Below are 13,337 nucleotides of genomic sequence, written 5' to 3'. Positions count from 1 at the left end.
TTGATCAGGCTGGTAAGAAAAAGTCATTTATTGTATTAGATCATCATCAGATGATTATAAAACTTCTTAATAGGTGCACTTATTCTCAATTCACCCACAATACCATGTACAAAACCACTACATGTCCAAAACTAGGATACGGCTCAATAACATGATGGCCAAAAACAATGTACTTACTAGTGTGGGCTTTTTCCTCACTTGTAGAATGTATACCAGTGATAATACTACTGAAAATTCTCATTTGTCCAAGTCTGTGTCTTCTTTTATCACAATTGGACCATGCTGGTTGATTTGGGAGTTTCTCTCATTCATGTAGGCTTCATGTTTCAATGATGGTAGAGGAACCTAAAGGCCAACTTGTAATTGTGTTATTTCTAAAGGCTAAATTGTGGTTGTTTTACATTACGAGTGACATTGTGAAATTCTACTACGGTGAATATTTTTAGAAGCACAAAAAGTGTTAACAACAGCAGATTTTCCACACGAGTAACGCAGTTGTCCTACTAATATGCCAAAGTTGCCATACTCGTGCACAAACGTCATTCAATAGCAGGAGGCAGTACTGTAAAAATGGTACTAGTAAGACCATTAGTATACTGAAATGTAACAGGTTACTATAGTGCAGTATATAACCAGCTTTCAATTTAAAAGAAAACTTTGGAAAATGTGCTGGTCACTTGGTCAACAAACAACTGTACATATCCCTTTCGCGTTTCAAGTCACAAGAAATTGACATTGACAATTCTACATATATTTTAGGTTGCTTGCCAAAGTGTGACGTTTTCAGGTCTCCATTGCATCCAAAGCGTTTCTGACATTTGAATTGTCTTTTACTTGGCAATGTTCTGTGGTTTCTTCCAGCAGCGAAAGGTCAAGTTGAGGCAAAGGGACCCTCCAGTACTGAAAAGAATTGTAAGTGCAATCTTCAGAATCGATGTTTGTCTGGAAAAAAAAAAAGTCGAAGAAAAAAAGGTTGACAAACACGCACTTGTTCAGTGCGTACTATAAGACAAACAATGGGCAAAGGGTGACATCTAGTGGCAGTCACTATTCTGGAAACGTCAGCTAATGGATTTTGATTCAACACGTACGTACATTTGTCGTTTTTTTAATTTACATTTTTAGTTGACTTATTTTAGTGCAAACCTCAGAAGAGATAGTCCCCGATTCCACATATTCTTCTCGGCGTCGTTTTCTGGCCGTCGTGGAGTCGAGAGATTCATTATAGCGTCCGCACGTCTGCGCATGTAACGTACTAATACTTTCCTTGCGCGCGTCAGGGGTTGTCGCCGTGAGATCTGGAATTTCTGAAATGTCTACGCTACGTCTCCTTTTTCTGCTGTGATCATTCAACAAATCTCGTGTGCTCGATGGGTTCACGCCTCCGTACACAGCCATGCTCCCGAGCTGCAGATCAGCAACACGGCAAGGGGACAGGAATTTTCTCTTAACGGGTAACTGGGAAATCAAAGTGTAGTCGGTGAGCCTCTTTGCCATCAAAGAGCAAATCACAAGATTGCAGAAATGCGCAATATTTTATCGGAGCTACTTTCTGACAAAAACTCACCTAACGCTTTATCTGCGGAAGTAGCTTATTGCGGCGCAGTTGTAACGGACCAATCACGGTTCGGCCCCGCCTTAGGGGGAAAAATAAATACCTACGTCTTTTCCGGCTATGCTTCTTGAGATGCGTATTTTATGCCGCCATATTGGAACGGTATGCATTTAGAATTTGGCACATAATAGCTATAGCGTATGCCTCATTATTTGGGAGCAATTGAAATAAAGAATTTTAGGGGGAAAACAGAACAGGATACATAACTACAGAAAATGTGTGATTATAAACTCAAAAAATCCCCAAATTAGTCAAACAATGCAGAGATTTTAACCTGTTTAAATTTGACAATATTTTGCATATCTGAAACCGCATTGTTCAACATCCTGGCTGATAGGTCCTTTAACAAGGTTAGGAAAATCCTAACCCTATACTATTGTCTTCCAAGTATCAGCCATTTTTATGCACTCCAGCATCATCTGTTTTTTGTGAGCAATTATTTTACAAAGCTGGAGAAGATGTGAGGTTTAAAAAAAAGAAAATCACAGCTTAATTCAGAAAGGTAGAAAAAAAATAATGTGCCTCATCCAAATACGCACATCCAAACTATGACACGTTTCCGCAGTACTCTCCAATAGCTATCACAATACACAAATTCATCAGCTTTATTTATAAAAATATATTTTATTAGTAGAAATGTGATATTCAGTCTGTTTGTGTATATTAAGATTTCAAAGCAAAGATGTTTCAAATACACTGCAGCCTTGATTTTCTCCAGGAGAGGTCGCTATAACCAAAGCTTGAAGAATTGAACTGAACCCAGTTTCCAAGCGATTCAACATAGTTCAGTGCTTCAAAAAAGCTTCATTTCCATCCCAAGCTGGCTTCCACTTCATGTTCAAAGTGAGTAGTTAATTCTGAACACTGCCACATCCCCATTGATAAAAGCATGTGCAAAAAGCTTGATTTTTTTATACACTGTATATCACAAAAAAAAAAAGTCCTTTGAACAAGAGCGTAGTCTCTTTATATCTACTGTACTTTCTGCACTTTTTGCAGTTGACTAATTCCATCCAGCGTTCGAAAAATCTGCTCAACAGAAACCTGTCTATAAACTTGCGTTTTATCACAAGGTGCTTGGAAAAGCCACTTCTTGATGTATCTTGATGTTATTCCCTGTTAATGCAATGTCAAAATCACAAATTGTCTTAAATATGAATCGTCCTTAGTTTCTGCTAAGTGTCTCCCTCTCCTGAGTTGATCACATTTTTTGGCATCTTAGAAACACAATGTAACAAAAAGATAATCGGGGTCAGTTTCCATCCTTGGTCATTCTTTTTTTTTTTTTTTTTTCCCCAAGCGAATCAAAGTTTACCGTCCTTGGCTGAAAAAAAAATTCCACTCACGTATGAGACTTTGAGTTATCTTGTCGTGGCGATTTGGCAGCTGGCGGTGAATTCTGTGGATCATCCTCTGCTTGACAGTTCGAGTACAGATTTTCTGGTTTCCGTGCCACAAAGAGGACGCAGTCGTAAATGTATCGCAACATGGAACGCTCGTTCTCTGTGTAGGTGGTATGTAGAGACTCATTCTCCACCTGTAGGATAACAGGTGTTATTGAAAAACAGCAAACTGATTTCAGTCTACAAACACAAAATAGAGCATGCACGTGCATTTCCTGACAGCGTTTCTATAAAACGCCTAACAGATCAAAAAAAAAAAGAATAACCCACAAGGCCATTCAAGCCTTGTATAAGCAGGTGAAATGAAACATTCTGAAGATAAACAAACATGGATGAGGCTGGCTTTATATTTTTTTACCTAAAATATTTTATTTAGTGTTCAACATTACAATGTTGTGTTAAACATTCTTAAAAAGAAAATTACTATGTTATTGTATAAAATGATTGGGTTTACCACTATGTGGAAGCCTAATTTCACCATAGCTGCCCTGATGTCTTCATAGCTGAGTTCCACTGAGAGCTCATTGGCCATGTTCTCAAAATGGTACAACAGTGGACCTGAAAGGAACAATGACATTAAACTATGTAATTTCTCCCAGAAAAGAAAATATTGAGCCTCAACCTCACAACAGTTGTAATTCATGGACAGAATACAAGCATGTAATAATTTTCTGAATTGCAGTTAATCGCTAAAACACTTTATCATTGGAATTTTAGGCCAGTACAAACTACTACAAAGAATAAAATGGAATCGAAAATGTGAATGCCTGCATATAATCAAACAACGTAACAAACGTGTTTTATTTTTTATGACGATTGTTAGATGGGGACTCACCCAGATTGATCCACACTCCTCCGGGTTTAAGAATCTTCCAGATGGTTTCCACATACTGTATGACGTTATGAGCCGTGTCGATAAAAAAACACGTTGCCACACAGTCCCAGGAATCTAACAGATGCATGCCATTTATTAAATACATAACGTCTGAATAATTAGTAGAATAGTGCAGTACTAGTATCTAGTAGAAGAGTCATTCGTCACATTAACAATGTATAGAGTCTATTCCTGATTAATTTAATGTTATCATCATTGGAAAAAAACAATAGCGTTTTTATTTTAAAAATAAGGACATTTCTAAGTGACCCCAAACCTTTGAACAGTAGTGTATGTAGCGTTTTTTTTCTTACAATGCTTCATTTGTGATCTGCTGTGGCTTGCACACATCTCCAGTTTTGTCTCATCTGTCCAAAGGACATTCTCACTGAAACTTTTCATAATGCATTCTGGCAAAAAATGCAGTCTCGTCATTAACGACTGTCGGGTTTTCCTTCTTTAACAAAGGGTACCAACAACTTTTTTGAGTGTGCATCTGTTAAACAACACAGACATTTTTTGGCCTCACATAGTGAGACATACCTTCCCCAATAAGGTTTTAGTTTACTGACCTGCATCGGAATAGACTTCCAGGAAGTCCCCTGCTACCATGGAGAAGTCTGAATCTTGCGGTAAACTCTGAGGATTGACATCGGGAAATCTGATAAGCCGTGTCTGGTCGGAAGACTTCTTATTGTTGCTAAACTGGTGAATCCAGGGGTACAGTGTCAGACAATTCACATTTTCACACCTGAGTGAAACAGAAAAACATATCTTTACAGGAAAGTAATCATTATATAATGGAGGATTTATGTTTGTGCACAATGTACCTATTAAGAACAAAGTTGGAAGCGAAAAGCATAAAGAAACTCCATTCATTGCCCTGGCAAATGTAGCCCAAACGAGCAATTTCCCAGGCTAGACGACCAAGTCCAGCCCCCGGGACCAGCACGCTGACCTTAGATACATCGCTGACAGAATAAAACACACATATCACATGTAAAAGACTCACGAGTTTACAAGACCACAACTGATCACACATTTACGTTGTGTGCGATACAAATCTGAGCAAAATACTTTTAGTATCCTTCTGCATGTGTGTATGGTGTATCCTTCCTACTATATATCACTTGGGAAGTGTCTTTGGATCTCCCGGATGATGGGTTGATAACAGGAGTCCCGCTCCCCCTGACCCGCCTCGCTCCAGTCTCGGACAAATTGCTTTATGGTGGACTTGAGCTTGTCCATGTCAAATGTTGAGGATGGACACACCTTTCTCTGATCCTCCTGAAAAAAGAATAAAAACATATCCATCCACCAGTCTCTACTAGACAGAGGCTCATGCAAGCTGAAGCAAAACGTGGATGGATAGATCACCAGTCAAACGCACTCCTAACACATACAAGTAACCATTTAGGCCTATGAGGAAGTCTCCAACTAAATTCGTATACGTCATTTTGGACAATCGAACCAAGCCAGCGTAGACATAGGTCCCACACGAGTACAAAAGAGGCATATAAGCAAAAACCCATGACTCACCCTTTCTCCATACTCAATGTTCTCAAACATGTGAATGCTGTGCTCGACAATGGCCTGTAGGACTTCATGGTTGTGGTCTGCACATTGACGGATGCGGACCAGGTTGGGCAGAACAGACGGCAATAAATTCTGGTGGCGCTGAGGTAGACTACGAAAGTGACGCTCGGCTCGATTGACATGCTCTTGGACATGAACCCTAAAGAAAATGAATAAATAGGTTACAAATGTGTAGGTAAACATAAACGTTGTTGCTATGGTGAGTCAAACTTTAATACGGTGATTTATACATCCAGGTAGTTGTGAAACATCTAAAAACGTCATATCAATTCCAACTGTCTAAAACGTTATCATTCTTCCATGGATAAGGATGGATTACAACCTTTCAGAAATATTATTTCAGAGTAATAGAAGAGACATCCTGACACAAATTGAGAGATTAAAAAGCAGACAAATGCGTAAATAAGTACAGTTAGAAAATGAATGGACAAAAAGAAATGAACACTTGCTACGAAAGAACTCTGCCTTTAAAGCTATCATTTTTTACTCTTTATATTTTGACAGATAACAACACCTGTAAAACCTAAAGGCGTCGATTATCCTCCAAAAATGTTGCCTTTCTAGCTTGGCTTCTTCCTCGGGGGTTAACTTTTTTCTTTCCTTGAGAAGAAATTCGCCGGTTAGCGGCGCCTGCTCTATTGTTTCCGCCATCTTTGCCTTAAATTGGGAAGCATCGAAGTCTTCTTCTTCGTTAGTGATTTATCTGGGTTGGCACAAAACGTTTAGATGCATTACCGCCACCTACTGAGTGTTTCCCAGGCATGCGTACTAATTTCCCTAAATAATAACGCTAGTCTTGTCTCGTCAAGAGCAACTATTAATACGACATAGTTTTATGTGTCCCTATACGTATAATGACGCTGACTTTTTAAATTCTAAAATGTATTCACTAGTTATAACTATGACGTTTCAGGAAATAAAATCCCCTTCTTGCTGAACTTATAAATATATCACTATACGTATTACATATAATAATAATAATAATAATAATAATAATAATAATAATAACTATTATTATTATTATTATTATTATTGTTATTATTACCATATATATAATAGTAGTAGTAGTAGTAGCAGTAGTAGTAGTAGTAGTAGTAGTAGTAGTAGTGGTAGTAAAAAAGAATCTAGAAAAGTTTACTTGCATCTCTGATTAATAAAAGGAAGAGAAAATGTAATTGGGAAGAAATACTTGAAGCTTATTATTCTTGTTATATTAATGTATGTATATTCATTCTACAGGCCTCCATCATGAGATACATTGTCAATAAAGACTTTGAAAAAAGAAATATACATGCTGTACCACTCATCACCAAAAGGAATCAGAAGGCCAGATTGGAATTTGCAAAGTACAGAGATTAGCTACAAAAGCTTTTTAACAAAATGTTATGAACAATTAAAACCAAGACTAACCTTTACCAAAGTGATGGAAAAGCAAATGTATGGCAAAAGAACGGATCAGTAAATCTACTTATGATCTGAAACACACAAATTAATCTGTGAGGCTTGGTGTAGGTGATGTCATGCCTTGGGCTTGCTTGGGTGGATGGATGGATGGATGGATGGATGGATGGATGGATGGATGGATGGATGGATGGATGGATGGATGGATGGATGGATGGATGGATGGATGGATGGATGGATGGATGGATGGATGGATGGATGGATGGATGGCAAGATTTTACTTAACAAGAAAAGTAAAATAACGATCAGAAAGACTGCTGTATTTTTTTATTATTATGGTGACAATGATGGTGATACACCAACTGCTGTTGATCAAATGGTGGGATTGATTATCTTGCCCAAGAAGAGAATGTCATCTGTGGTGTTTTCAGTGACAAGAAGCATGAATGGACGATTGAACTTCAGCACAGGGATGTGTTGGAAGGACATCAGAGTTATCTCAACACCCGTGGCGGCTGTAGCGGTGGCTCCAGCCTCGTCAATATCAAGGGTGGCTTGGTGCACAGCCTGAAATGAAATAGGCGACGTGAGATGAAGCGTTGAGGGAAAGCAGAATAGAAAAAGTTGACCGCATCCTTACGTTGGAGACCAACAGATTCTTCCCCTCCAAAATGCCACTCAAATCTGCTCGATTATCAAATAGGTGAGTCATTCCCATTTCAATCAGCACTTCCTTCAGAGCGTAGTCAGTCTTAATAGAGAGCTTTGGAATATATATATTGTACTTCCTAAAAGAAACAGGCAAGCACACGGTGATTAAAATGATCACACCAGGAGCAATCTAGCAAGGTCCTCCATCAAAAATATGAACAAACCAACCTCATTTTCATCCACTTTGACCATTTGGTGACATGTTCTGGGCATATTTCCTTTTCTAGTGCTTCCAGGCTTTCAGGCAGCAGCAGGAGCATAGAGTAAGAGCTGTTGAAGGGAAGGCGCAGGATTGTCGTGTTCATTGCCAGGTCATGATAGACACCAAAATGATCCTCCTTGTTCATCATCTGGACAGCAACCTGGAAAACAACTCAGAGTGAAGTTGGAGATTTTCATTCCGGCATGGGTATTCTTTCTTTCAAGATGTAGCTTCAAACCTTGGTATTCTCATCAACGGTAAACTCGTCTTCTTTTGTGAGTTTGGCATCAAAAGGATTGTCCCACATTCCTGTATGATAAGAATGAACACAAATGAGTCACTTTACAGAGAACACCACGTTTTATGTCAGATGTCAAAAAAGACACAAACTTCAGCAGTAATTGTTATCCTCAAGTACCTTTGAAGTAGATGTAGCTTACGAGATACATGATGGTGCCGGCATCCAGTTTCTTCACCAACTTATCGATCTTCCCATGAGTCTTATCCGCTACATATTTATTGATTGTGTCAGCACTTTCTGTTGTTTGCTGGAAGTTGACATTCGACACATCTGTATAAAAGGATTCTTTCAAATCTTTCAGGAACTCGGGTTTTGGCTCGATGGTGTTATCCAAGAACACAGCGGTCCCTTCATTGATGTCTGATGAGTTCTCTTGCCTTTTGAGGATCATACTAAAGGCTCGGTTTATATCATTCTGTGTAACTTGGGAGCTGTTGTAACCAAGACCACTCAAAAGCTGTTGGAGGGTTTCCTCCCGGGCTCCGACAGACAAGGCGGCAAAGGCAACGGACACACTACTTGGTGAGTAAAAGATGTTCTTGTCCTGGTTCAAAGAATGAGCCGCCAACTGCCTGTACAGTCGGAAGGCAAACTCTTTGTTTCCCGTGCTCACGTGTGAGAGGCTGTCATCAGCGTGTCCTTCATGGTGGTGGGCTCTTCCCACGCAGACCACTGCTGATAAGATCCAGACACCCAGGGCCGCATGCATCGTTGTGGACTATGACAAAAGTTCAAATGTGTAAAATTGATCTTCTGATTACATATTAGACCAACGATCCTTTTCACATGTCAAAGTTCAACAAGCAAAGTATATACTGTCAGACTAGTGTAGAGTGTTCCCTCAAGGCAAACACTACACTAATGCAGAATATCCGTGGCCAAAAAGTAGGCGTCTTTGTACCTTTGACCACTCTGATGGCTAGCATTTGACCATATTGCAAGATGGGTTCAATGTGGTTTTGGAACAAGTATGCCTTCTACTGCAAGTAACATGATGATGGAGGTTATGATTTTCTCAGATCAACATTTGACAGCTTCCTATTCTTTTGCAAAGTAAATATCTGGATTTCTTTAACGCTAAGCGTAACAAATGTTTGTAGTCTGTCGTTTTATTTTTGTTGAAGACACTTTGTTTTAATATACTTAATTTGTCTCTGTTACTTTGGTTAAGCAGCCCGTTCAACATTGCTAAATAAAAAAATTCATCCTTTATTGGAATGAATGACTGATCATTTTATATGTTATAAAAATGGAAAAGGTAATGAGATTTGGATATTGAATAACTCACCAATTGCTGAATGCCTCTCTAGCCTCAAAATCAAACGGACAGGACAGTGAGGTCTTCTTCTGCTGTCTTCTTTATACCCCTTGAATGAGTGGGATGAGCCCACTTTCCGCGTGATGTCTTCTCTTGTCTCCTCCCATTTTGTGAGGAAGCGGTGGTGGCTGAGATGATCATGCAAAGCACTTTCACCTTGATTTTGAGCTTGAAGACTTATCATGCAAGGATTTACATATTCAAGCGAACATTAATCTCCCTCATGCCATTTCCTGCATTTCAACGGCAACATGTTTTTTGCATTACTTTTATTTTGATTCAATAATGAATTACATCACCAAAATGTGATCTCGACTTTCATCCCACCAATGAAGCCAATCGACTGAACTTTGGATTAGTGTACTCTTCTATGTGCTTAGTCTCTACGACTCTGTGGTTCCAATAAAGTTTGTTGCTGCTCGACTGTGACAACACAAGAGTTTGCACAGTGCAGATAAAGACTGAAGCAATGTGTACAGAAACCCGCAAATCTAGTAAGTGCATATAGTTCTTCCTCTAAATATATTCGTATGCAATAACGGGGGTGGGAATTGTCGAGTGATATTGGTGGATAGGATGGTGAAAGATGGTGCATGAGTGCGTATTGGATTTGGCCCAGACGAATTGGCTAAGATGAAATTCCAAATTTCAAAGCTTGACATGGAAGACCTGAAGAAGGGAGCCTGAATAGGGGTTACTTAAAAGTTAATTCTTCAAAATTAACTATTGTTAAATTGGTAAAGGGGAATTTGTTGGTTGAACCAGTAAACCTCCATTCCCGTTCCAAATTTCACCAAAGGATGGTGCCAAAGTCATCCATCCATCCATCCATCCATCCATCCACCCATCCATCCATCCACCCCCGTGGGGACAAAGCGGTTCAGAAAATGGATGGATGGATGGATGGATGGATGGATGGATGGATGGATGGATGGATGGATGGATGGATGGACGGACGGATGGACGGACGGATGGACGGACGGATGGACGGATGGCAAGATTTTACTTAACAAGAAAAGTAAAATCACGATCACAAAGACTGCTGTATTTTTTATTATTATGGTAACAATGATGGTGATACATCAACTGCTGTTGATCAAATGGTGGGATTGATTATCTTGCCCAAGAAGAGAATGTCATCTGTGGTGTTTTCAGTGATAAGAAGCATGAATGGACGATTGAACTTCAGCACAGGGTTGGGATACCGGGAGGAAAACGCAATGAACTCAACACCTGTGGCGGCTGCAGCGGTGGCTCCAGTCTCGTCAATATCAAGGGTGGCTTGGTGCACAGCCTGAAATGAAATAGGCGGCGTGAGATGAAGCGATGACGGAAAGAAGAGTAGAAAAAGTTGACCGCATCCTTACTTTGGAGACACACAGTTTCCCGTCCTCCAAAATGCCACTCAAATCTGCTCGCCCATCAAATAGGTGAGTTATTCCCATCTCAATCAGCACTTCCTTCAAAGCGTAGTCAGTCTTAATAGAGAGCTTTGGAATATATATATTGTACTTCCTAAAAGAAACAGGCAAGCACATTGTGATTAAAATGATCACACCAGGAGCAATCTAGCAAGGTCCTCCATCAAAAATGTGAACAAACTAACCTCATTTCCATCACCTTTGACCATCTGGTGACATGTTCTGGGCTTATTTTCTTTTCTAGTGCTTCCAGGCTTTCAGGCAGCAGCAGGAGCATGGAGTAAGAGCTGTTGAAGGGAAGGCGCAAGATTCTCGTGTTCATTGCCAGGTCATGATAGACACCAAAATCATCCTCCTTGTTCATCATCTGGACAGAAACCTGGAAAACAATTCAGAGTGAAGTTGGAGATTTCCATTCCGGCATGGGTATTCTTTCTTTCAAGATGTAGCTTCAAACCTTGGTGTTCTCATCAACGGTAAACTCGTCTTCTTTTGTGAGTTTGGCATCAAAAGGACTGTCCCACATTCCTGTATGATAAGAATGAACACAAATGAGTCACTTTACAGAGAACACCACGTTTTATGTCAGATCTCGAAAAAGACACAAACTTCAGCAGTAATTGTTATCCTCAAGTACCTTTGAAGTAGATGTAGCTTACGAGATACATGATGGTCCGGTCATCCAGTTCCTTCACCAACTTATCGATCTTCCCATGAGTCTTATCCGCTACATATTTATTGATTGTGTCAGCACTTTCTGTTGTTTGCCGGAAGTTGACATTCGACACATCTGTATAAAAGGATTCTTTCAAATCTTTCAGGAACTCGGGTTTTGGCTCGATGGTGTTATTCAAGAACACAGCGGTCCCTTCATTGATGTCTGATGAGTTCTCTTGCCTTTTGAGGATCATACTAAAGGCTCGGTTTATATCATTCTGTGTAACTTGGGAACTGTTGTAACCAAGACCACTCAAAAGCTGTTGAAGGGTTTCCTCCCGGGCTCCGACAGACAAGGCGGCAAAGGCAACGGACACACTACTTGGTGAGTAAAAGATGTTCTTGTCCTGGTTCAAAGAATGAGCCGCCAACTGCCTGTACAGTCGGAAGGCAAACTCTTTGTTTCCCGTGCTCACGTGTGAGAGGCTGTCATCAGCGTGTCCTTCATGGTGGTGGGCTCTTCCCACGCAGACCACTGCTGATAAGATCCAGACACCCAGGGCCGTATGCATTGTTGTAGACTATGACAAAAGTTCAAACGTGTAAAAGTGATCTTCTGATTACATATGAGACCAACAACGCTTTTCACATGTCAAAGTTCAACAAGCAAAGTATATACTGTCAGACTAGTGTAGAGTGTTCCCTCAAGGCAAACACTACGCTAATGCAGAATATCCCTGGCCAAAAAGTAGGCATCTGTACCTTTGACCACTCTGATGGCAAGCATTCGACCATATTGCATGTTGTTTCAACGTTGTTTTGGAACAAGTACCGTATTTTTAGGACTAAAAGTCGCTCCGGAGTATAAGTCGCACCAGCCATAAAAAAAAAACATATATAAGTCGCTCCAGAGTATAAGTCGCACTTCTGGGGCAAATCTATTCGACAACAAGCTAATGATACAGGCTAAACGATACGAGCCAACAACTACTGGACTGTAACGATAAAACATATACAAGTTGCTACACGAAATAAAATATATCAAATAATTATAACATAAATAACAAGTTTTTCAAACTTTGTGTCACTCCAAATCATTAAATCCTTCAAACGAGGGGCCCTTGGTCATCTTCGTCATCCCATGATTCGAATCCTTTCTCCTTTATGTAAACAACCACCGCGTGGCGCCGCTGACGTCACTTGCAGTTCAAATTACACTAATCCCTTGCTACATTGCGGTTCGTTTATCGCGGTTTCACTACGTTGCGGATTTTTTAATTCACATATAAGTCGCTCCTGAGTATAAGTCGGCCCCCCACCCAATCTATGAAAAAAAACACGACTTACAGTCCGAAAAATACGGTACTTAATTTGTCTCTGTTACTTTGGTAAAGCAGCCTGTTCAACATTGGTGAGTAAAAAAATCATCCTTTATTGGAATGAATGATTGATCATTTTATATGTTATGAAAATGGAAAAGGTAACGAGATTTGGATATTGAATAACTTACCAATTGCTGACTTCCTCTCTTGCCTCAAAACCAAACAGACAGGATAGTGAGGTCTTCTTCTGCTATCTTCTTTATACACCTTGAATGAGTGGGATGAGCCCACTTTCCGCGTGATGTCGTCTCTTGTCTCCTCCCATTTTGTGATGAATCGGTGATCATGCATTTCATTTATCATCATTTCCAAAGTGATCTAATAGAGATATTAGCAACATTTCGGGCAGGCTGTGGTGTGCTCACTAAATGCTAATCAGACTTAATGTTGATTCATTCAATGGCTTTGTTTGTTTTCAACCATATGAAACAACAATAAAAAAAAATGTTAATGAAT

At 39.8% G+C, this 13,337-nt stretch overlaps 4 protein-coding genes across 5 annotated transcripts; all 4 read right to left on the bottom strand.

The window, feature by feature from the left end:
* Positions 1-11: 11 nt before the first annotated feature.
* LOC147057927 (uncharacterized) lies at positions 12-1,620 on the bottom strand. Its single transcript, XM_085910688.1, has 2 exons — positions 1,147-1,620; positions 12-942 (listed from the first exon to the last, which is right to left on the bottom strand). The coding sequence occupies exons 1-2, from the start codon at positions 1,495-1,497 to the stop codon at positions 784-786; spliced, it is 510 nt and encodes a 169-aa protein (XP_085766814.1). The 5' UTR covers positions 1,498-1,620; the 3' UTR covers positions 12-783.
* A 607-nt stretch (positions 1,621-2,227) lies between these two features.
* carnmt1 (carnosine N-methyltransferase 1) lies at positions 2,228-6,209 on the bottom strand. 2 transcript variants are annotated; one of them, XM_085910687.1, is made up of 8 exons: positions 6,012-6,209; positions 5,432-5,627; positions 5,013-5,179; positions 4,723-4,863; positions 4,465-4,643; positions 3,854-3,967; positions 3,473-3,576; positions 2,228-3,152 (listed from the first exon to the last, which is right to left on the bottom strand). In XM_085910687.1, exons 1-8 carry the CDS (start codon positions 6,137-6,139, stop codon positions 2,958-2,960), a joined length of 1,224 nt encoding a protein of 407 aa, XP_085766813.1. In that variant the 5' UTR covers positions 6,140-6,209; the 3' UTR covers positions 2,228-2,957. The 2 variants fall into 2 exon arrangements, with proteins under 2 accessions (XP_085766813.1, XP_085766812.1); XM_085910686.1 differs by having other exon boundaries at positions 2,229-3,152; positions 6,003-6,206.
* Positions 6,210-7,201: 992 nt separating this feature from the next.
* LOC147057925 (alpha-1-antitrypsin-like) lies at positions 7,202-9,493 on the bottom strand. The gene is made up of 6 exons (XM_085910736.1): positions 9,392-9,493; positions 8,221-8,821; positions 8,041-8,111; positions 7,769-7,962; positions 7,530-7,677; positions 7,202-7,456 (listed from the first exon to the last, which is right to left on the bottom strand). The coding sequence occupies exons 2-6, from the start codon at positions 8,810-8,812 to the stop codon at positions 7,262-7,264; spliced, it is 1,200 nt and encodes a 399-aa protein (XP_085766862.1). The 5' UTR covers positions 8,813-8,821; positions 9,392-9,493; the 3' UTR covers positions 7,202-7,261.
* A 965-nt stretch (positions 9,494-10,458) lies between these two features.
* Positions 10,459-13,135, bottom strand: LOC147057924 (alpha-1-antitrypsin-like). Its single transcript, XM_085910930.1, has 6 exons — positions 13,010-13,135; positions 11,480-12,080; positions 11,300-11,370; positions 11,028-11,221; positions 10,789-10,936; positions 10,459-10,715 (listed from the first exon to the last, which is right to left on the bottom strand). The coding sequence occupies exons 2-6, from the start codon at positions 12,069-12,071 to the stop codon at positions 10,518-10,520; spliced, it is 1,203 nt and encodes a 400-aa protein (XP_085767056.1). The 5' UTR covers positions 12,072-12,080; positions 13,010-13,135; the 3' UTR covers positions 10,459-10,517.
* Between the last annotated feature and the right edge of the window lie 202 nt (positions 13,136-13,337).

Source organism: Syngnathus leptorhynchus, chromosome 4 (genome assembly GCF_054491065.1).
Source record: "Syngnathus leptorhynchus isolate UIUO chromosome 4, UIUO_Slep, whole genome shotgun sequence".
Classification (NCBI taxonomy): Eukaryota; Metazoa; Chordata; class Actinopteri; order Syngnathiformes; family Syngnathidae; genus Syngnathus; species Syngnathus leptorhynchus.
This window is presented reverse-complemented; position numbering and strand designations above follow the sequence as displayed.